At 43.1% G+C, this 23,374-nt stretch overlaps 1 protein-coding gene across 5 annotated transcripts in view; it reads left to right on the top strand.

The window, feature by feature from the left end:
• Window positions 1-23,374, top strand: part of MAP2K5 (mitogen-activated protein kinase kinase 5) — a 251,876-nt gene that overhangs the window by 17,145 nt on the left and 211,357 nt on the right. For all 5 annotated transcript variants that reach the window (XM_040969749.1, XM_040969747.1, XM_040969746.1 and 2 more), the window contains exon 3: window positions 9,860-9,927. In XM_040969749.1, the coding sequence (XP_040825683.1) occupies window positions 9,860-9,927 (68 nt within the window). The remainder of the gene's footprint in view (window positions 1-9,859; window positions 9,928-23,374) is intronic.

A 23,374-nucleotide genomic window follows, 5' to 3' on the forward strand; every position in this document is an offset into this window, starting at 1 on the left:
CCATTGCAGCCGCTTAGAGAGTGAACTATCAGATGGAAGATCTTCCTCTCTGTCTCTCCTCCTCTCTGTCTCTCCGCCTTTCCAATAAAAATGAATAAATCTTTAAAAAAACTTTCCTTCAAATAAATAATAATTTTTTGATATAACAAATTAATTTTATTGTTTATATAATTAAGAAGGATACATGCCGATGTGAACCACTGAATAGGGTGGGAAGGGCCGAGGTATGGGGAAAGTAGATGAGACAATTGTTTTTAACTTTTTTTTCTTCCTGTATCTGGGATAAGGGAGAGAGAAGGAGAGAGAAGGGGAGAGAGCTTCTCCCAGTAGACAACCACATCAGTGCCCAGGGATGTGGGATAGCCACTTGATGTCATCCCAGGGTCCCTGATGTGGAGCATGTTCTGAGGGTGCTGCTCAAATGGTTTTGATAGTTCTGAGATGCTGTTAATTTTGTTGCCTCAAGGTTGTGGAAATCTTTCCAAGGTCCATTGGCTGACACTCCACCCCAGAGTCTCCACTTGCCCAGATACTTGCTGTCAAAGCTTGTACAGGAGAGTTATTCAGTTTTTTCTGCTGTCCATAGTATTGGATATTCTCTGCAGGTCTCAGTGGTCTGGGCATGCCATCCACTGCACAGGCTTCAGCAGTCTAGGAGGCCCAGTTCTGACACATGCACTCCGGTCAGACCACAGATCCTGTGATTATTCCCATGGTTGGAGTTTTGAGTTCATTGGTCCAGTTGTGGAGGTCCCCAAAGAAACCTCATCAGAGGTGACCCCAACATGACTCCTGTGTATGCCAGTCAGTGCAGGGTCTGGCTCAATCCACCATCCACATTAGCCTATACATGCGCTGATAAATCTTAAAAAAAATAAATGTAGAAATCTTAACAAAAAAGAAAGAAGAAGAAGGCAGTCTTAGCTGAGTCTTAACCTGCTGAAGTTAGGAGGTAGCCTTCTGTCTAGCTGGCAGAGGCAACCTCATTCAGAAGACTTAGAGGTGAGGGTTTGGTGTAGCTGTTAAGATTGTTGAAGATGCCACATCTCTTGGCAGAGTGCCTGGGTTTTAGTCGTGGCTACACTCACTAGAAGCATGTGATAGAAGAGCCTTGAGTGGTTGGAGACCAGGATTGGGTTCTAGGCTGCTGTCTTCCCACTTTTCTGTCCTGTCTCATGCAGGTGTTTGGCGGAGTAAACTGGTGCCAGTGTTCCCTTCCCTTTTCTCCTCCCTTGTCTTTCTCTCTGCCTCTCTGCTTTTCTCATTAACACGGAATAGATGGGAGCCCCTTTATGCTTCAGAGACAAGTCTAAGTTATAAAATAATTTGGAAGCAAAGAAGTTCGATTTTCTTAAGCTGATATGTGAAAGACGGGGGAATTCATTGCTTATAAACCAAACGAGGCAGTTTAGTGAAAACATAACCTGAGTCTAAAAATTACTTAACATCTAGGAGTTAATTATGCATCCTAGAATTAGCAACAGTTTGCCAAAAAACTTTAATTTGTTGAAATTTTGGCTGGATTATCATGGATGCCAAAAGTTCAAACCATTTCTAACCTTATGAGAGTAGCTGTTTCTCTTTAATAGTTGTGCTAATTTGCATGGAAATGACAAAGTTTGAAGTCTTTTGCTCCCACAGGAGACTGGTGAGACCGGGTGTTTCTTGAGGTCAGTGGACAGTGCTGCTGCTTTGGTAGAACCCCTGCTGTGGTAGCTGGATGTGTAGTGGCGCACAGTAGTCTGGTAGGCCCTGACACGAGCAGCTCTAGAATGGCTGGCCTTCTGGTTCGCATCCATCATGAATCCTATTGGCTCTGTGTTCAGATCAAAAGTCATCATGTGCTGACTTCTCAAAACCTTGGCTCCGTGGGGCCCTCCTGGGGCACAGCAGCCCCCTGACAGGTTTACTTGCTCCCCCTATTGCTCCCTTACGTGGCCAGAGCTGTTCTTTCAGGCAGTACACATGTTCACAGCCCTCAGAGCCCTCCAGGTGTTTTCCTCTGGCTCAGGAGCAAAGGCCACACCCTCACAAGGGCCTCCCTGGCCCTGCCTGTTCTCATCTGCCCCAACCTTGTCCTGCCACTGTGTCTCTGGACCTATGAGTTTCTCTCCTCTCCTTTCCTTCTGTTCTAGTCCCTGGGCTTCCTCTCACTCTTGGGAACATGCCTGGCACTCTTCTTTTTAAAATATAATGAATAGATAGATAGATAAAACATATGTGTGTGTGTATTTAAAGATGTACTTCTTTGTATTAGAAAGGCAGATTTAAAGAAAGGAGCATCTTCTTGTCAACTGGTTCACTTCCCAAGTGGCTACAATTGCCAGAACTCAACTGATCTGAAGCCATGAGCCTCTTCCAAGTCTCCCACGTGGGTGCAGGGTCCTAAGACTTTGGACTATCCTCTACTGCTTTCCCAGGGCACAAGCAGGGAGCTGGATGGGAAGTGGAGCAGCAGGGATACAAATCAGCGCTCATGTGGGATGCTGATGCTTGCTAGGTAAGAATTTAGATACTGGGCCGTTGCATGGGTCCCTTAGTGTTCTGTTGCAGACCTTCTGCTTAGAGCACCTCATCGCCTGCTATCTACATGGTCATGCCCTATCTCTCCACTAGAGGGCACTTTCCTCGAGGGCAGGGAGTTTGGGTAGTTGGTGCCATTTGTGTTGGCTGCTTTTCCACTGTGGCTTCCACTGTGGCTTCCACAGTGCTCAGAACAGGCACCACTGCAGGGAGGCTTGCAGTGAAGTGGAGACTCTGCAGGTTTGGCTGTAGAGGCTGTGGCCTCTAGTAATGTCCGGGTTGTTGGCCTTCTCACCCGTGAAGGGCTGTGAACTTGACATCATCTCTAGTGGTTTCCTGTTGATGCTTTTCAACCTCTTGATTGTGTTTTCATTTCTTTCCTCTTGCTGGGGAGAACTACCTTTGCAGTAATTTTAATTGACTGCCACCTGGCACAGAAGAAGTGTGACAAATGACATATGATATATTGCCCTAACTTCCTGTTGCTCCCCATACAAGTGCGATTGTTTGTGTTGAAGCCCCCATGGGCTCCTGCCACTGCAGTGGGTGCCATTTCCCACGCGGAGGCCCATTCTGAGCACCCCACACCTGAGGCCGCCTCCCCCCTGTCGAGTCTTTCTGTTCCCTTCCTTGGTTTCTCTTTCAGTTTGCATGTTGCTTCAAACAAAATCGCTAGCAACATATGGCCTGTTATGATTCTCTCTTCCCAAACTCTGCCATTTTGTATATTTGTGACACACTGCAGATTTTGTAAAGATTGCTTCATAATATTTGTTTACCATCTGCTGCACTCTATTTGGTATCTTGCTAGGATTTTTTCCCCCATTTTAAGTGACATTAACAAAATCCAGCCAGTACATAGACTTTCTGGTTCTACTTTTGCTTCCCTAATGTGCTGGAAAATCATATTACTATGCTCCAGGCAACTAGAGAAGCCTGGAATTCTCATTGTGAGCCAGTGTGTCAGATCCATCCCACCCCCCCTTTTCTTGGTCATATCCAGTAATGCTTTTTTGGTCAGATGGTAAAGAACCTCCATGTATAAGACGGAAAGAGTTCAGATTATTTTTTCTACTTCTTTCTACTTAGTACCTCTACTTCCTAGTGTTCTTCCCCAACATATTTGTACCTTTGAAAGCCTTTGTGCCCTGTTAAGGTAGGTCTTTTTGATTTATAGCTCAACTAGTGTAATTTTTAAAGCTATCCCAGCTTGATAGGCAAATAGCCGGAGTCCATGCTAGATGGGCTGTGTATGAATGACTTTTTGCTCTGAAAAGCCTTTTGATTGGTGTGTATGTCTCTCTGCCTTCTTACCCTGCACTAGCTTTCCACACTTGTCGTCTCGTTGTCTTCAGAGAGAAGCTCACCTCCACTTTGGATGTGAAGGGAATGGGTGTGCTCGTGGGTGGCCAACCCCGGGGTCAGTGACAGTTAAGATTGTGCCTTTCAGATAGAACCTTAAAGTCTTCCCTGGGAATGGCAGGGACTCAGTAAAACAGCTAAGCTCCAGTGCAAAGCATGGACGCATGAGGTGGGCTTGGTGTGGTTGCTAAGGTACCCCATTCAACTCCCCAACCCCCGTTAGAGTGCCTTACTTTAAGTCCCAGCTCCACTGCCCATCCCAGAACCTGGTTAATGCATACCCTGGGCGGCCGCAGCGATGGATCAGGGCGTTGGGTTTCTCCACTTGTATCTGGAGCTGAGCTCCTGACTCTTGTCTGGCCCCCAGCCCTTGCTGTTGGGATGAGAACCACCAGAAGGGAAAGCTCTGCCTCTCAAATAAATACATACATAAAGAAATAATGTCCATAAAAATGATGAGTTTAGGATTGGTGAAGAACTGTCACATGCCATTTATTGAACATCATTTGACTTTACATAAACCTTAAAAAAAGGAAGAGTGAAACAGTTTGTAAAGAAACCCAGTGCTTACATAAAACAGTTTCTCTTCAGTCCTTTAGAACTACTGATCACTGTATCATGTAAGCCTGATTTTTAAAGATTGATTGATTTGAAAGGATAATTACACACACACACACACACACACACACACACACACACACACACACACACAGAGCAGAAGAGAGAGAAAGATAGAGAGAGCGAGAGAGAGAAAAGAGAGAGATTTTCCATCTACTGGTTCATTCCCTAAATGGCCACAACAGCCAGAGCTAGGTTGGTTCAAAGCCAGGAGCCAGGAGCTTCTTCTGGGTTTGCTATGTGAATGTAGGGGTCAAAGTACTTGGGCCATCTCCTACTATTTACTTTCTTTCTTTCTTTCTTTCTTTCTTTCTTTCTTTCTTTCTTTCTTTCTTTCTTTCTTTCTTTCTTTCTTTCTTTCTTTCTTTCTTTCTTCCTTCCTTCCTTCCTTCCTTCCTTCCTTCCTTTCCTTCTTTCTTTCTTTCTTTCTTTCTTTCTTTCTTTCTTTCTTTCTTTCTTTCTTTCTTTCTTTCTTTCTTTTCTTTTCTTTTCTTTCTTTCTTTCTTTCTTTCTCTTGCTTTCTTTCTCTCTTTCATCTTCCCTCTCTCCCTCCCCCTCTCTCTCTCTTCCTTCCTTTCTTCCTCCCTCCCTCCCTCCCTCTCTCTCTTTTTCTTTCTTTCTTAAAAATTTATTATTTTTTTTTATTGGAAAAGCAGGTCATATTTGCAGAAATGAGAGATAAAAAAATCTTCCATCTGCTGGTTCACTCCACAAATGGCCACAGTGGCTGGAGCTAAGCCAATATGAAATCAAAAGCCAGGAGCTTCTTCTGGGTCTCCTACATAGTTGCAGGGTTCCAAGGCTTTGGATTGTTCTTTGTTGCTTTCTCAGGCCATAATCAGGGAGCTGGATGGCAAGTAGAGTAGTCAGGATACAAACCAGTGCCTGTATGGGACCCCAGTGCTTGCAGGTAAGGATTAGCCATGGAGACATCATGCTGGGCCCCCTTCTGCTACTTTCTCAGGTGCATTAGGAAGAAGCTGGATTGGAAGTGGAGTAGCTGGGACTGGAACTGGCTCCTGTTTGGGATGCTGGTGCGTGCAAGGAGAGAACTGTAGCCACTAGGCTGCTGTGTCGAATTCTGCTCTCACTCTCTCATTCTTTATTTAGAGATTGTAACTTACATGATCTTTGGAATCCATGCCCCATCTTTAGGAACTCAAAGGATGAACCTTTCACCTAGTGGGTAGGACACCTGAATCCCAAACCTGGGTTCCATATGGCTCTGGCTCCAGGTCTCAGCTTCTTGCTAAAGCAGACCCAGAGCAGCAGCAGTGATGGCATAGGTAGCTAAGTCCTTGCCACCCATGTGTGAGACCTGGAATTAGTTGCCAGTTCCTGGTTTCAGCCTAGTCTAGTCTTGGTTGTGGTGGGCTCTGGGAAGCTGGCTTGCTCTTTATCTTCCTCTCAAATAAATAAGTAAATTAAACATTTTTAATTATAAAGAAATTTTGGAGCCATGTCGTGATGTAGTAAGGGAAGCCACTGCTTCTGACACCAGTATCCCCTCTGGATGCTGGGTTGAGTCCTGGCTTTCCTACGTCTAGTCCTGCTCTCTACTAATGGCCCTGGAGGAGCAGGGGAAGATGTCCCAGGTGTTTGGGGCCCTGCCACCTATGTGGGAGACTTAGACAAGCCTCTCAGCTCCCGGCTTCAGCCTGTTCCACTACTGGCTGTTGTGACCATCAAGGGGGTGAGTCAGCAGGTGGATGGAGGATCTTTCTTTCTTTCTCTGTAGCCTTGACTTTCAAAATAAATAAGGAAATCTTTAAAAGAACATGGCAAAAAAAATTTTTGAGGCCTGTGTCATAGTAGACTATGTCTCCATCTGTGATACCAGAATCTTATTTGGGTTCCAGTTCAAGTCCTGGCTGTTCCACTTCTGATCTGACTCTTTGACAGTGTACCTGAAAAAGCAGTGATAATGGTCCAGGTCCTGGCTTCTGACTGGCCCAGTTCTGGTTGTTGTGGCCATTTGAGAAATGGACCAGCGGGTGGAAGATCTCTCTGTCTCTCCTTGTCTCTCTCTGTAGCTTTGCCATTCAAATAAAAATAAATAAATCATAAAGCAAGAAAAATCTTGTTTACTGATTTTATCCCAGGCAACTCCCATCTTGGCTCTATCCCATGTGAATAGAACCTTCCTGAGCACTAGTATTTATTAAGATTTGAATATCGGCGGATCCTTTGTAGCCATCATATCTATGGCTAGGTCTGGTGAGAAATGAAATTTACAAAGCACTGTGTCCTTCAGGCTAGAAGTGGTTTTTTGTTTGTTTTAAAAGCAAATTTAGGACTTCCCCCAAAACAAATCATTTTAGATTATATTGAAATGCAATTTGTTTTCTTTTTAAAGCAGAAATGCTTGGTAATTTGCAAAATTATATCCTTTATAGTGCTTTTGTTTACTGTTTTAGAAATCTTTGCTTAGCCTTGAAACTCTCTCTAGAATCTGTACAGGAAGTCCTTTCCTCAGTTTGTACCATTGGAGTGACATTGCTGTCCTGATTTGGCCCTGGAGAGCCCATATCTAAGACAAAGAGGAAGTGCTGGGTTCCTGTGTAGGTCTTTCTGTGTGCAGCATCCCTTAGGAAGGCAACTGACATGTGCCTTTGCCACTGAACACAGTGTAATGTATGCTAGGGTAATGCTGCTGGCAGCTCCTTGCTAGCTAAACAGGTGTTACTGATCTTGGAGTATGGCAGCTCTATGGGAGTGAACCACAGTCTAGGAGTGGGAACAAATACTCCGGAGAGAAACCTGAGTGTGAACTGTGGGCTTGGTCACTGAGCCAGTGGAACTGGTCCAGTGGCTGGTTTCTGCCATGCTGACAGATGTTGTTAGCTGTTGGAAGAGAGCCAGAACTCCTCTCCAGGATCTCCACAGCCTGGTTGCCAGGCAGAGGGCTGGCACTTCGGCTTAGTGTGTCAAGGTGCTGCCTGCAGTGCAGACATCCCATGTCTGTATCAGTTCAAATCTTGGCTCAATCCACCTCCCTGATACTGACCTGGGAAAACAGCAGAGGATGGCCCACGTACTTCTTCCTCCACTAATGTGAAGAAGAAGCTTCTGGCTTTCAACTATTCCAGCTCCAGTCCTGGCCAACTGTAGGCCAACTCCCACTCTCCTTGTGGGGTGTGAATTAGCGGGTGGAAAACCTTGCTCTCCCTTTGACTCTGCCTTTCAGTAGAGCACGGCTGGACAGGAGGAAGTGCTCACTGCTGTGTGTTGACCACACTCCTCTATAGCACCAGGCAGTGTACCCAGGCATGGAGCATACAAGCTTATTGTCTTCGCAACAAGAGATTTGTCTGCTGCTCCACACCTGGGATCAGAACATTCTCAGCATCTGGTCAGTACAGTCAAGGTTGTGTGGCCAGAGAGCTGGGATGGGACATCCTGCTAAGAGTCTGTAGCCCCAACCTGCCACTGGCAAGGCTGTGTACAGGGCTCCAAACCTTTCTGGTGTTTTCCTTCAGCTGTCCACTTAAGAGTCTCTCATGGTCTCTTCTTGTTGACATTTAAAATGATGAAGTAGATAACTTAAGTAGGCCAATGTAGCAAGGAGTCATGCTGAGTCCTTCCTGGCAGGTGACGTGAGTGGGTTATCATTGTGGGTTACATGGGGAGGAATTTGATGTCATGTAAGCCATCGCCTAGGATGCCTGAAAGGCCTGGGTTCAAGTCCTGGAGCTGCTTTTCATGGCTGCCACCTGCTAATTCTCCCTGGGAGGCAGCACATGCTGGCTGAAGGACATGGTTCCCGGTGGGCCATGTGGGCGACCCAGATTGAATTCTGGGCTCCTGACTGGCAGCCGGGACCTGCCTCTGCTGTTGCGCGAGGGGTAAACCATCAGATGGGAGGAGCTCTCTTTCTGCCTTTCAACTATAGTAAATAATTGAATATATGCAAAAATGAGGTACAATATTGTCATGTAGTCTACATGTTCTTTTTTTTTAAAAAAATAATATTCATTTATTGGAAAGGCAGAGTTATAGAGAGAGGGAAAGAAGACAGATCTTCCACCCACGAGTTTTTTCTCCAAATGACTGTAATGCCCAAGACGGGGGCCAAACTGAAGACAAGACCCTAAAACTCCATCCATGTCTCTCGGTGCATTGTCAGGGAGTTGGATCACAAGTGGAGCAGCTGATACATTTGAACTGGTGCTGGTATGGATCGCAGCAGCTTAACTGAGCCACAACCAGTGCACCACAGCACCAGGCCAGTCTGTAGGTTCTTAAAGCGGTTTTGAAAAGATGTTTTAAAAGTACTTTGACTAAGGAAATATTGTTGAAATAAATGTACTGTTTCTGGATGTGGCACCTTTCATGGCATTTATTCCAGAATGTATAGATTCCATTTATGTATTTTGTTGTCTCGTTATATTCTAGTCTTAAGACCTAAATTATTACAGAGCACGTGGATCACTTTTGAAGCTTGATCAGAGAGTACCTACTGAATAGAAATAGAACTGATTACAAAAAGAAACAGCTGGTGTGGATGGGGTATATGGAGTCCTGTGTTAGAGGTGTTTGGCAAGTTAACCTTGCCCTAGGTGCTAGCTTTGTCTTCTATAGAAGGAGAAAGATGATGATGTTTTCCCATCACAGGATAAGGAGATATTGCATTTGAAGCTCAAGTCACGGTACCCTGTCTATAGTTGTATTCACCATGTATCAGCCATTTTTATTATGATACTGTGATTTGAGAGGTTGCCTGGGAGAGAGGAAGAATGGAGAAATAGAGGGATTGGCTGCTGTTAGAGGAAAGGCAGAAAATATTGATAGTAAGTCAGGACTAGCCTCTTTTTTATTTTGTTTTGTTTCTCCAATCAAATCTGTTTTTGTCCTATTTACTTTCACCTAAATCGGTCATAAATGACATGAATAATATTGTGGTGCTTAGCTGTCAATAAAAGAAAGTTTTAATTCTTTGTGGAATAGATTCTGATTGTATTCTAAACAAAACTAAACAAACTGAAAATGTGGTGTTGAGGATATAAAAAGCCACTTGTCTTATGCTCCCACCCAGCCAAGGCTTTTGTATGTTAAAAAAAAAAAATGAATCTTGGGACTGGTGTTTAGCTTAGTGTTTAAGATGTCTGTGTTCTGAATCAGTGTGGATCCTGGAAGGCAATGGCGATGGCTCAGGTGGTGGAGTTGCTGCCACCTTGTTGGGAGAACTATGTTCCTTTGCTGGCTTTGGCCTTGGCTGCCCACTCCCCACCCTTGTACCACCCTTAGCCGTTTAAGGCATTTGAGGAATGAGCTGATAGATGGGAGCTCTGTGTATCATGTGTCTCACAAAAAAAAAAAAATCTTACCGCTTATCCTATGTTGCCTTTTTAACCAGATGAAGATGAAGATGGTGATCGAATAACAGTGAGGAGTGATGAAGAAATGAAGGCAATGCTGTCCTACGTGAGTGTGTTACAAACGAGGACTGTTTTTTTGAAAAGTTGATGTAACTGAGGATGCTGTTTCTTGTGCACAGTGAATGTGTGCGAGTAAATCACAGTGGCTGTAACATTTTTCTATATGCTAGACAAGCTTTCCCGAGATTTCCTTACGCAGAAGTTAAGGGCATTCTTCTCAAAAGACACTTACTGATCATATCGTGATCATATCATGAACATTAAGAATAATGCATCTTAATGACTTTTGCATTAGGTATGGTGCAGACTAAATGGACTATCAATTTCCTGTATTTTTTATGCAGTACTTAAAGTAACGGCTCATTAAAAATGAACCCCTGGGCTCTAAAAAAATTTTTCAAAATCTACTTTCAACTGGAGATCTCTTTCACCCTTCCAGACTACAGTTATAATGTAGCTGCAGGCTTAATATGAACACAAGATTTAAAGATGTACTTTGGCATATTTTATGTACTCCGCATCGTCCTACCCCCCCACCTCAAAATGGATCACTTGCTGAATCAAAGTGATTTGAATATATGTCTTGCAGTGACTTTTCTTTTGTATTTCAAAGCTCAGTGAGAATTTACATGAACATTTGTCTAGGACTGAAGTAGACAAACAAAAGAACAAGGCACAGCTCTGAAGATTTAACACTAAGCCTGAAAAATTCCACTATGAAGAGGCATAGCTCCCTCAAGACCTGATTTTGAGCTTTCCTCTCCAGGTTTATTTTATTTTATCCGCGTCTGTTTACAAAACCTTTGCTAGTGGTCTGATACAAAGCCCTGGATGGGAAGTCAGGAGACCATGGCACTCCTCTGCTTTCCTGGCCTTAGGCAAATCACTTAACCTTCCATTGCGTGGTCCCTCATCTGTCAATTGTGGATAATAATACTTGTCCTTTCTACTGCACAAGGTCATTGTAATGATCAAATGGGGTAATAGATGTGAACGGCCTTTGAAAAGTTGAAGTACCATACAAATGCAAAGTGTGGCGAGAGTGGAAATGGTAGAAATCTGGGAGCCCAGCTTTTCTTGGGGATCTAGTCTTAGCCACCAGTTAAGCTGTAGGTTTTTGATAGACTTCAGCTTCACCCAGGATATTGTTTCATTATAATGAAAATGGTGAACTATCGGTATGGGTTTCTGCCAATAGTTTTAATTTAGGGTAGGAGGAAAGAGAACAAGAAGGATGGCCTGATTAACAGAGCGTTGCATTCCAACCAGCACAGAGTAGGAAAAGTCAATTTCCCATTGACTTCGCATTAACTTCTGTGGGAGGCTTTGTGTACTGAACATTTAGAGCTGAGCTCATCAGCACCTTGAAAGGCAGCTCAGGATTGTCTGTCTGCTGAAAGCTCTAGCGCTGCTATTGATAGATTGGCCAACTCTCCAGAGGATGCTGGGCTGTTATCTTTAGCAAACATGCACACAGATGGGTTCTAGTTTTGTCACTTTTGTCCACTGCGGAGAACTGACATCAGTATACCTTTCATTGTGTGCTCAACATAGCCACACACAAAAGGTTTGCACTTTTTGAGGAATGTTCCTGGGTGGGAGCATAGTGATAATGCTAATTATTTCCATTTCTGTGTGTCTGCCAAATAGTAAATGGTGGAGGTTTTCCTTTCTTCTTTCCCTTTTAGTAATTGCCCTGTGAGATGGATGTTATCACCTACACGTTTCACACCAGGAAGCTGTGGTTGAGAGATGCACTCAAGGCCTTTGAGCCAGTCTAACTGACCATGGGACTGGAGTTCAGTCTGCTCTGTCCAAGCCCAGGCTCGCTCACTGTCATACACTGCCTCTCCCCCAGCCGTCTGGCAAAGTCAGGTCTGGGATAGTTTTACATCATTGCTATGATTAGATTCAGAATGATTTGTGTTTATATAACACCTTACGTATGATAGCTGTGCCATGTATTACAGTTTACACACTTATTTTCCCAAGTGTGTTGTTTAGTTTCATGTTGTAGAAAAATATTGGAGTTGTGATTATATAGCCTTTCATTGCATGTCCTTAAATTTAAAACTTCTGCGATTTCTTGGAATTCAGACACTTTGTCATCTGAAAAGAGATCCTCTAGTTTATGGATCCCCACACGTTTGAATTTCATGAACAAATCAATTTTCCATTTTAGGTCAGTGGAAAGACATGGGTATTTTTTTTTTTTGGCCAAATAGGAACACTAAGTAAAAATTATTTATGATCATATTTTTTTTTAAAAGATTTATTTTTATTATTTTTTCATTGGAAAGGCGGATATACAGAGAGAGGAGAGACAGAGAGGAAGATCTTCCGTCCGATGATTCACTCCCCAAGTGAGCCGCAACGGCCGATACTATGCCGATCCGAAGCCAGGAGCCTCTTCCGGGTCTCCCACGCGGGTACAGGTTCCCAAAGCTTTGGGCCGTCCTCGACTGCTTTCCCAGGCCACAAGCAGGGAGCTGGAAGGGAAGCGGGGCTGCCGGGATTAGAACCGGCGCCCACATGGGATCCCGGGCGTGCAAGGCGAGGACCTTTAACCACTTGCGCCACTGCACCGGGCCCGATCATATTTTTTTAGCCAAGAGAATGAATGACATCACTTAAAAAATAAAACCATGGACAGAACAAATCTCAGTACCTTGAAAGTATGTTTAGTTTTTGATGTTCATTTTTTTATGACAGGCTATGGATAAAAGAAAAATTTTTCATGAATCAGCACTGGTGCATGGACTGCGGCCTGGCTGATTTTCTCATTAAATTACCTAATTAATAAATTTTATAGATTGCAACTAGAGCCCCCTCACTTTGACTCCCTACCGTAAGTAGGGCTCCACTTTTCTTATGCAGGATGTTTTGGTAAAATATTTTGAAGTGAAATTGAAAATATTTGTAAGAGAGATAGCAAGGTTTTGGTCACTTCAGTGGCTCTGCTTTTCCTCCTCTGTCTTACCGTGACTCCTTTCATCACACACCCTTCGTTGGAGTAGAGCACCAGGAAAAGTGGGGGAGTCTCTCATGGAAAGCACAGCCAAGATTGGTTGGCTGGGATATTGATCTGCCTTGACTCTTATGGTTGAATTCCTTTGGGATCTAGTTTTGCCAGAAAACCATTTGGACCTAATTTCACAATAGGTTTTGGGTTGCTAGTCTCACGATAGCCTATTACTGAGAACTTGTACTGGTCATTGTTTTTGAGGTTCATTTTGGCTTTGAAATGCTTGATTTCAGAATTTGGTATAGTGGCATAGGGAAAATACTGACAGATGACTGCATTTTTATTGTTTAAAAAAAAGCAGCAGCTTAGTTTTTCATGTGGAATTCAATATATTTGTGGTCATGTTAGGAAGTCTTTAAAAGCCATGTAGAAGAAAAGCTGCAGATACTTGAGCCATCAGTCCTTTAATTATTCTTTTTTATTGATTACAAAGGTTAGGTGAGTAAACAGTCTTACGATCTAAGGATAAAAAGAAATGTCAAGGTCTGAGTTAAAAGTTGCAGAATTACTTTTCCTTGAGTGCAAGTATTTTTTTAGCTTTTATCCTACACAAGTGTAAGTTTTTTAAATCAGTAGTTTTAATAGATTTTTGAATTAAACTCTAAAATGTTGCCTTTTTAATTGAAAACTTATCAATTATTTAAATTGTTAGCAGCCAGAGGTTGTTCATTTTATGAGTGCTGTAGTAATGGCACATGCTGCTTTTGATCCATGTGACACATGGAATGTCGAATCATGGTAAGGATTCGTCTTGTTGTACGCTGTTAAATAATAACCAATGTGTTAAGCCAGTCTCTGTTGTCACACATTACTACCATTTTATGTAAGTTATTTAGGAGTTGTATTCTTCTCTTCATTAGATATATTTTTAAGAGATAATGAGAAGAAAACAGAGCTATAATAAATTGTCTTTTAAGAAAATGTAAAGTAATTTGGTCTCCAAGGAGATATCTAATGTATTGAAAGAATTCAGCAGCCAAGTGTTATTACAGCAGCATTGTGATAGCTCTCTGCATTTGGTTATGAGTTTGTGTTAATCAACAATCTGTTTTTATAGCATAGTTTCTTCTAAGTTATGTTGTTCGAATATTCTACTTCTGGGATCATGGCTTTTCCTCTGACACTATTGCATCTTTTTAATTCCTCCATAAAGTATTTTTTTAATTAGAACTTGAAATGCTTTATTAGAAAAAAGTACACACAACCTACATATTCTGAAAACTAAATACCTAATCATTGGTAATTATTTAAAGGGCCCTGTTAAATATTCCCTTAATATAGTTTAAACATTTCTGTTGTTCCCTGTTTTCCCCTCTCACTTTCTAGAGAGAATGGAAAAATCTATATCCTTTTTCCTTCCATCTTTTTGTATTTATTGTCTGATAGTGCAATTGATGCCCAGTTCTAGGAGGGGTTACTTTGAGTAACCTCTCATTAAGAAATAAGAAACTCAACAGTGTGTCCTGCTTTATGAATGGGTTCATATTTGTTTCTGCTAAATCCTGTGTCTAATCAAGGACTTGGAGATTTCCTCTGAAATTTTTTATCTATAGAGAAACAGAATGAGAGGGAGAGAGGTGGAGAGAGATATGCAGTGAGAGAGAGAGTAGCAGAGACAGAGATATAGATTCTTTCCCACTGGTTCATTTGCCAAATGCCCACACAAGCCAGGACTGAACTAGACTCAGGCCAGGACCTGGAACTCAATCCAGGTATCCCATGTAGGAGGTAGGGACCCACATACTTGATCAGTCACCTGCTACGTCCCAGGGTTGCATTAGTTGGAAAGGAGAGTGGAGCTGGGAGTTGAACTGCTGCACCAGACACCGTCTCTAAAAGGGTTTTATTTTGATATCTACTGTGGTCCTGCTGAAGAAGCTTTACAAATATAATTTTTGCTATGTGAGTGTGTCTGCATTTGAATAGGAACATAAAAGGTATTTTGTGGGCTTCTGTATCTTAAAGATTTTTGTCAATGCTGAACAAACAGTTGGAAGCTCATGTTCCACCTGGTTCTTTTAAATATGCCGTGCATTAAATAGTTAATACTGTCAAAGTTATTTATTTGAGAGAGAGAGAGGAAGCTCCTATCTGATGCTTCACTCCCTAAATGGCTACAATAAAGTAGGGCCAGGCCAGCTCCAAGCTGGACGCCAGGGACTCATTCAGTTCTCCTGTGAGGGTCACTCAACCACCTGCTTCCTCTGAGGAACCTCATTAGCAGGGAGTTGGAACCTGAAGGTCTGGGACTCAGATATGGGATGTCTAAGTCAAAGGACACCCCAGAATTTACTTCCAAAAAGCAAAATCAGTTCAGCAGTCAGTCAGAGGAGAGTCCTTTAACTCAGTTCAGTTCCTGCACACAACTGATCGTAGAGTGTGTTCTTCAGGCAGGGTGGAGGGAAGCAAAGAAAGGAAATAGAAGGAAATAAATGGTTTTGAAAATTACTCAGTTCATTTGCTCAAATAATGATACACTGTATGTTATAAAAAGCTTTTGTTTTTTCATCCTAGAAAGAGAATAAGCTTAAAAAAAATTCCCGAGGTTACTTATTTTAACAGTCTGCTCTGTGTTGTCTAGGACATTTGGGACACCCAAGAAATAGTGATGAAGATATGATAACCTTGTTTTTTTTTTCTCTCCTACTGCAAAATATCTTAGTCGTATTTGGTCTCCAGGAGCAACAGTATTCTAATATTTGTGTTAGAGCGTAGTGGCTCTCAGGAACAGAGGAAAAGCTGAGCATGTGGAGGCCCCACTGGCTGCTGGGACAGGAGCTTTGGACTCCCCCAATCCTGTCACGGAAGTGCCCTTGCTCCCCATTCGGCTCCGTCTCTGTGGAGGACTGAATGTAGTCTGTTTGCAGGGGAATGCCCCATGTGGCCTCTTCTCTCCTTGGCTTCATGGTCCCATTTTTCTTAAGTGGCAGTCTCTTTGAAGCTACTATTTAAATATCCCCCACTTTAGAGCAGAATCTCTGCAGCCTGGAGTTCAGGAGAAAGTCAGTGTCAACATGACACTAACCATGGTGATCACTTGGAAAGCTTCAGCTGAGAGGATGCCACAAGTGTTGGTCCCAGTGCTCAATGCAAATTTAAACTCCTGCCAATGCACATTCCCTTAAACTTAGCCAACTTGAATTGCATCTGCTATTGGCTGCTCCAACTTCTATTAAGACCATCTGGAGCTCCCTGAAGTCCTTTATGATTTTTCTATCCAAACCAAATAGTGTTATCATTAAGCTTGGACAACTTGCTGTCATTTTCACTTCCAGACCATTAATAAATACATCCAACCAATAGCAGGAGCCTATAAACAGTCCCCAGAATTGTTCCCTGTTGACCTCTCCCCTGGAAGACTCTTCACTGTGATTTTCTTTCTCATCATCTAATCAGCCCGTGACCATATGTGGACCCTCGGTCCAGAGTCCTTTCAGGACGGGCTTATGCATGTCGTAGTCTCCGCGTGGCAGGAGCCATGAGTTATGAAGGAGTCGGGGGACTTGAGGTCAGGTGAGGACATGCAGCTGTTAATCTGGTGCTCAGAGTGGATTGGCTTCATATATTATTTTTGACTACGGGGCCCGTTGTGTGCTTTGTGAGGGGTCAGCATCACCGAGTTTATGAAAAGCCTCTTAATGTAAAGCGTAAGAAATAATTGAAAGGAGCTGTAACTGATGACACATCTGAGTAGTGTTGTAATTGAATTTGTAGCCATTTGACAGAGTTAGGATGGTTGAGGTCTTCACCGGGAAAACTAATAAATTAACTATGGACTGCAAATAGTTGGTTAGTTTATTGATTATTGCTGTAATTACTGCCCGAGCTACATATAATGGGGCATGCTAGCAGTATTGACAAAACAGGAATTTGAAAACTTCATCATTCCTGGGAAGAAGCCAGCTTACATTCTCCTTTATAAGTGAAATACTGTACTAGTTATGTTGTCTGTTAGAGGCACATCAAGGAGAGGTAGAAGAAATCATCTTATTGTACATGGATGAGGGAATAATAAATAAACCCCATAGGTCCTCTGTTGGTAAATGAAGTAGGAGGTCGGACCCATGAGACTAGACTCTGTCTGTGTTTGTTCCTGTTGGTCTCTTGCCCTTAAATGTTTGTGAAGCACCTACTAAGTGCTAGGCACTACGTAGCAGTGATTTCTTAGATTTCTGGAGCATGGGACCATTTGAAAGTCTGAAGAAAATTTATTGTTTTCTCAGAAAATTCACATACTACAACTTCTCACACAGAGTCAGGGGCTTCTGGGGTCTCCGGAAACCCCTGCAGATCTCAGGTCAGTATGTCTCCTACAGATAGGACAAGGTACAGAGGGTCTGGGCACAGGCCCAGAGGAGTTCCTGCAAGAGAAGCACATAGCTTCCTCCTAACAGCCTTTTGCTTTGTATTGTTTATAGTTCTGAGTGATTGAGGAGAGGGGAGAGAAGACTTAAGAATTAGCTTCAGTGAACTGGTCAACTGACTTCTGCCTGTGCGTGACCCAGCCAACACATGCTTTTTTTCTTATTTAAAGATTTGTTTATTTACTTGAAAGAGGGACACACACACACACACACACACACACACACACACACACACATTATTTTTCTATCTCCTGGTTCACTTCCCAAGTGGCTACAACATCTAGAACTAAGCCAGGCCAAAGGCAGGAGCCAGGAGCTGCATCTGGGTTTCCCACATGGGTGGCAAGGGCCCTTGGCCATCTTCCATTGCTTTTTTTCAGGCCATTGCTGGGAGCTGAATTGGAAGTGGAGCAGCCTGGACGCAAACCAGCACCCTTATGGGATGTCAGCTTCTTCGGTGGTGGCTTTTCTTGCTATGCCACGGTGCCAGCCCCATCCAATGTTCCATGTTCTTGTGTAATCACTTATGTGTTAGTCTGCTGTGGTGAACATTTTCTTGCTGTATCCACTCGTTTTGGGATAGGAAATTCATCCTCTCTCTACCCCCATCCCCAACTTAAAGGTTCCTTCCCCCATTTTTCTCATAAACTATCACCTAGAATTTTGATCTTTTTTAAAAGTCAGATTTTACAGAGAAGGAGAGAGGAGAGACAGCAGAAAGATCTTTGGTCTGCTACTTCACTCTCCAGTGGCCACAATGGAGCTGAGCCAGTCCGAAGTCAGGAAGCTGCAACTTCTGGGTCTCCCATGCAGGGTCCCAAAGCTTTGGGCCGTTCTTTACTGATTTCCCAGGCCACAGGCAGGGAACTGGATGGGAAGTGGAGCAGCCAGGACGTGAATTGGCATCCATATGGGATCCCAGCTTGTGCAAGGCGAGCATTTAGCCAGTAGGCTACTGCATCAGGCCCTAGAATTTTGACCTTAACACCTGTAAAAAGTGAGTGAGGCGTATGTTTTCCCACTTTTACAGCAGAGGAGGCTGAGGCACAAGCAGTTGCAGGTCTTTTGCAAAGTTGCACAGCTAGAAAGTAGAGGCCCAGGCCTGAAGTTGCTGCCTTGCTGATGGATTTCCTGGAGCATCTGCCCTCCTTCCATTAGCACGCACTTAGTGAAAGCAGTGCTGGGCTAGGTAGAGTTCATTATGGGAGGACAGGGATAGGTTGTGGAGGGAAGGGGAACTGCCTGATTAGCAGGCACAGTGTTCCTTGCTTCAGCATCATCAGGTGTTCAGAGGGGCAGCTGGCCTAATGTTGGAGCCTGAGCAGGCATCCAGAAGAAGGCAGAGTCCAGGTGGAGTAAGCGAGGGCCAGGGGATGCTTTGGGCAGACCGAACAGTGTGCTGAAGGACCAGGATGGGAGATGCAGGGTCAGTGCGAAAGGGAGGGCATACAGGTGAGCCTGGAATGGGGGCTTGGCCCTGGAGGGAGCAGGAAAGGGCTGTGGCTGTATGATTTCTCCAGAGAAAGATGTGTATCCCAGCAGCTGCTTAGGGGGCCATACCAGGTAAAACGCAGTGAGGGCTATGGAGCTGGTGGGACAGGAACAGAATCAAGAGGTGGGGAGGGTGTCAAGTCCGGGACACCGGGGCTTCAATTGTGGGGAGGGAGGCAAGAGAGATGTCTGACCTGGATTGTTTCCAGAGTTCTGGTTTGGGAATCTGGGTCACAGAGATGACCTGAGGGAGGGAATGGGGGTGAGAAGGGAGGGAGAGCAGGGGCTTTGGGTTGGGGCCTATTAAATTGGAGGAGGCTCCAGGCCACCAGCTGGATATGTTTCGAATCTGGTGAGAAATCTGGACTGGAAATAAAGATTTGTGATTCATCACTTCCTAATTAGTTTTAACAACTCCTCTGGTAATTGAAACCTTTAGAGTGGCTCAAGTACCTGGAGGAGGGTTCAGGAAAAGCCATGGGAACCCTGGCATTTGCAGACCAGCTGGAGAGAAAAGTGCATCAAGGAAACTGAGTGAAGTGGCTGGAAGAGTGGAGACACTAGGAGCATCTCCCAGGAAAGAGCAGGTGACTGCTTGCCAGCCAGGGACTTCAGTCAGCATTCTGTGAGGGATGAAAGCCGAGCTCCCCCCACCAACAGCTCAGCCTGGGGCTCAGTTTATTTTCTAAATAAACTGGAGGGATGATAAATTTGGGATGACCTACCTTGTGACTCAGAAATGGCAAACAGGTGTTTTATATTCCAAGCACATAGGCTGGAATGAAAAGGGAGTGTTTTTTTTCTTTGTTTGGTTTTGTTTGGTTTTTTTTTTTCCTCAGTGAAAACTAATTGTGTTCAGTGATAAACTACTTCATCTGGTCAACGGAGGTGATGATGGTCCCAGGACACAGTGGGCTTGTGAAAAATGAGATGAACAGACATAGCTGTAGAACAACGTGCCTGACACAAGTAGACAGTGAGCTGCTCTGTGTCTCTTTGTCTCTGTCTTAATGAGAACTTATGCCTTGGAAAATCAAACTGTACTGTCCCGGAAGCCAAGTTTTTTTATATAGCAGATTTCCGTGAAGAAAAAAAAAAGCAATTATTGATTGAATTGTGCTGCTCTAATTAGAATTAGGTTCGTGACAAGTAGGAACACTGTTTGATAAACTTGCAGACAAAACAGAGCCAAAATTGTACATGTTATCCCCTTGTTGAATGTGGCCCTCTGTTTCAGATTAATTAGAGTTTTGGATAACTATGCTAAACTTTGTCACATCCTTATTAAAATTGTTTAAAGGTTTTGAAGAACATCTCAGAGGGACTCTGGAAGTAATCTGAGCCTGGTACTGGAGATTCCATTAGCAATTGCAAAGCTGATTAATCTTTTACGCAGTTAGCTTATTGATTATTGCTGCAATTACTGCATGGGTAATGGATTAGACCAGAAATAGCAGCAGTAGAGTAGACACATTTTATAACTTCTGCTAATGTATCCAGTTTGCGTACAATATTTTGTGCCTTTCGTACATAATTATTTTTGCATTTTTACATGCTGGAACACTTCTAAGAAAATGGCACGCTTAATATTGTTTCAATATTAGGAAGTTCACCTTTTAATTTCTTGACTAATAATGTGTTACAGTTTACACAGTACCTTCATTAATTGTATTGCTTCAGTTTAATTTCTGAGTCTCACAGTAGCCTGTGTAATAGTCAGGGTGGATATTTTTACTCTCCTTTGGTGGAAACTAGCATTCAATAAGGTTTAATAGCTTCCTGATGGCTACACAAGCTAATGAGCGGCAGAAACAGGGTTCAACTCCATTTCAATCAGTAAATATTTATTACATGCCTGCTATGTGCGACACTGTCTTAGGAGTAATAAAAGCCAAGGTAGGATTATAGAGATGAAGATAATGAAGTCATTTGTGTAATCTGAAGTTTCCATGATTGTTATGGTAGTTGCTTTGTTACTTTCTTGTCAAAGCACATGAAATTTTTTTGCTGTGCAAAAGTAGGATTTTTTGTTTTTCCTTTTGTATTTGTTTAATACAAGTCTTGTCATTACCTTGATACCTTTAAAAGACATAGAAGATATCAAGATCTGTAAACAGCTAGTTTTGAGATTACTTCTTTTTTAAAAAAACCCATTTATTTATTTATTTGAAAGGCATAGCTGGCAGAGAGAGAGAGAGAGAGAAAGGAGAGGAGAATGAATGTAACCACCACCCCCACATGCTGGTTCAGTCCACAGACGTCTGTGTCAGCCAGGGCTGAGCCGAGCTGGAAACTCCAGGTTTCCCCTGTGGCGGGGAGGAGCTCAAGTTCTTGAATCATCATTTACATCTTACCAAGCTTCTTAATAGAGAGTTGGTTTGGGAGTGGAGTAGCTGGGGCTTGAACTGACAAGCAGCTGCCTTACGTGCTGTGCCACAAAGGCAATCCCACTCTGTGGTTTATTAATTGCTTTCCATGTGAGTCTCCTGATGTACCAGGAGTGACCTTTGTGTTATCCTTGTCCTGCAGGTAATGCTGTACCCTCTGGAACAGCATTGTTGACTGCTTTTCAGAGGTCAGCAGGGTATAGTAGACCCACTTGATGGGTTTGGTTTGTTTATGGTGTGTTTTGTGGTTACATCTGTCTTCATTACACAGCTGGGTAAAGTGGGGCCCAGTGAGAATAGCTTTACCCGAGTCCTGTGAGAGGAGGTAGCAAGTGATGTTTGAGCCTCTAATCCTCCACGTGCTTTGCTCACCTCACCAGCTGGTGCAGGCCTGGTAGGCTGGTTGCCTTGTACCAGGCAGTACCAAATACAGCCACATACATTTTACCTTTGTCCCACAGGGAATGCTACGCGCACAGTGGCCTGAGCTTCTGAATTAGTGCGTTGTTGGCCGGAATGTGGTGCGGCACACCCTGTGGATTTGGTTACAGCAAGTCCTCAGTAGTGAACCACCTCATTCGGTGCAACACAGGATTCTAGCACAAACATAGGTGCAGCCCTGGATGTCAGCAGGAGAAAACACACTTGGATTTGGAAGAACTGTGAAAAACCGAACCCCAGATTGAACTACTTGCTTTAGGGAAGCTGATAAGCAGACAGCATTACAGTGGCTATCTTACTGCATTATGAAAAAGTTAATAGAGTTTTTGAAAATTCTTACAGTGATCATACAAGTATATATAGCTTACCAACTGATTGGGCTCAGGCCTAAAATGGAAGGAAACCCATTTATTTATTTATGTTTGTGCAGTAAATAAATAAAGCTGGAAAACAGGTCAATTTCATGCATGCAAGGTTTTATAGTAGGAAAAAAAATACATTGCACCTGTTCTGACCCTTTATATTTGAGGTTATTTGTTTTCAAACTTGACCCCAAGCACCAGTTTCAGACAACTCTGTAATTAATTTGTTGGATAGGCAGAACGATACTTTATTTGCTTTGATTTCTGGGACTATCATGGAGTAGTCACTGAGATTACTAGCCTATTGCACATAGCAGTTAATTAAAGAAAAGTATTCACTGTAGGAGAACACCACCTCTGCTGTTGTCTTGTATCAGTATAAACAGGCAGTAATTTTTTTGACAGCCACTGATTGGAAACTTGCTTGTAGCCTTCCAGAAGCAAGAGGGTACATGCTGTGGATCAATAACCGGCAAATTTCCCATTAAAAAGAATACCTGAGCAATGTTCCAAATAGCCACTGGCATCTTAATTTTCCATGGAAACCTGAAATACTTGTGCACTGAGGACAAGTCATTTTCGGACAATTTTTCCAGACTACTTGTTAACAGTTATTGCTGTCCCAAAAGGTTGACAGCGACATGATTGATATTTCATTTACTTGTCATCACTGTTTGAGTAATGGCGAGTGCTGTGTTTCTGTGGATTTAAGGAACCAGAGTCTGCCGAAAGACATTCACCATGGTGTGTGTTCCAGAGTGTGTTGCCTGCATTCGTGCTGTGTGCGTGTGTGTTAGGTCTATAGCAGGGGGAGACTGCTCTCCTTTACAGACAAGAGCGGGCTGCACCCTTTGTTTTTTATCGGTTTTATTGAAAGTGAACCTCCACTTTATTTGTTATTAGGGCTGCGGCTCAGACTTGTAATTTTCAAGATGCTGTAGAATTTTACAGCTCTTCTTTTTTCTAAAGAAAAAAAAAATTACTCCAGCTTAATCCTGTAATTGCTTTAATGTCCATAAAAGCAATTGGTGGATTTATGTGATGGCTTCTAAAAGGAAACACCGAGTGCCAGCAAGTGATAATAATCAAAGAAGAATTTCCAAAAAGTGGAGTTAACTGCAGATATTTTGAATGTAGAGACAGCAAGGATGAAAGGAGAGTTCTGCTCTCAGTGGCCCCTGCGATCCCAGCCTCGGTGGTTTCCATGGAAAGTCTGTCCTTGATTCTCTTCAAGCATTAACAAAGTGAGAGGGCAGGAGCCACCTCCATGTTGCGTGGATGAGGTGCTTACCATTTAGCTTAGTTAGGAAAATTGGAATCTGGCCACAGGACAACCAAGTGAACGGTTATGTTTTTGAAAGAGGAGCGGAAAGCTTTGCTTACTTGTTTTGCCTTTTGTTCTACAGTAAAATCTGATCGATAC

This window comes from Ochotona curzoniae, unplaced genomic scaffold, assembly GCF_017591425.1.
Source record: "Ochotona curzoniae isolate NIBS_2020 unplaced genomic scaffold, NIBS_Ocur_1.0 scaffold_4701, whole genome shotgun sequence".
Taxonomy (NCBI): Eukaryota; Metazoa; Chordata; class Mammalia; order Lagomorpha; family Ochotonidae; genus Ochotona; species Ochotona curzoniae.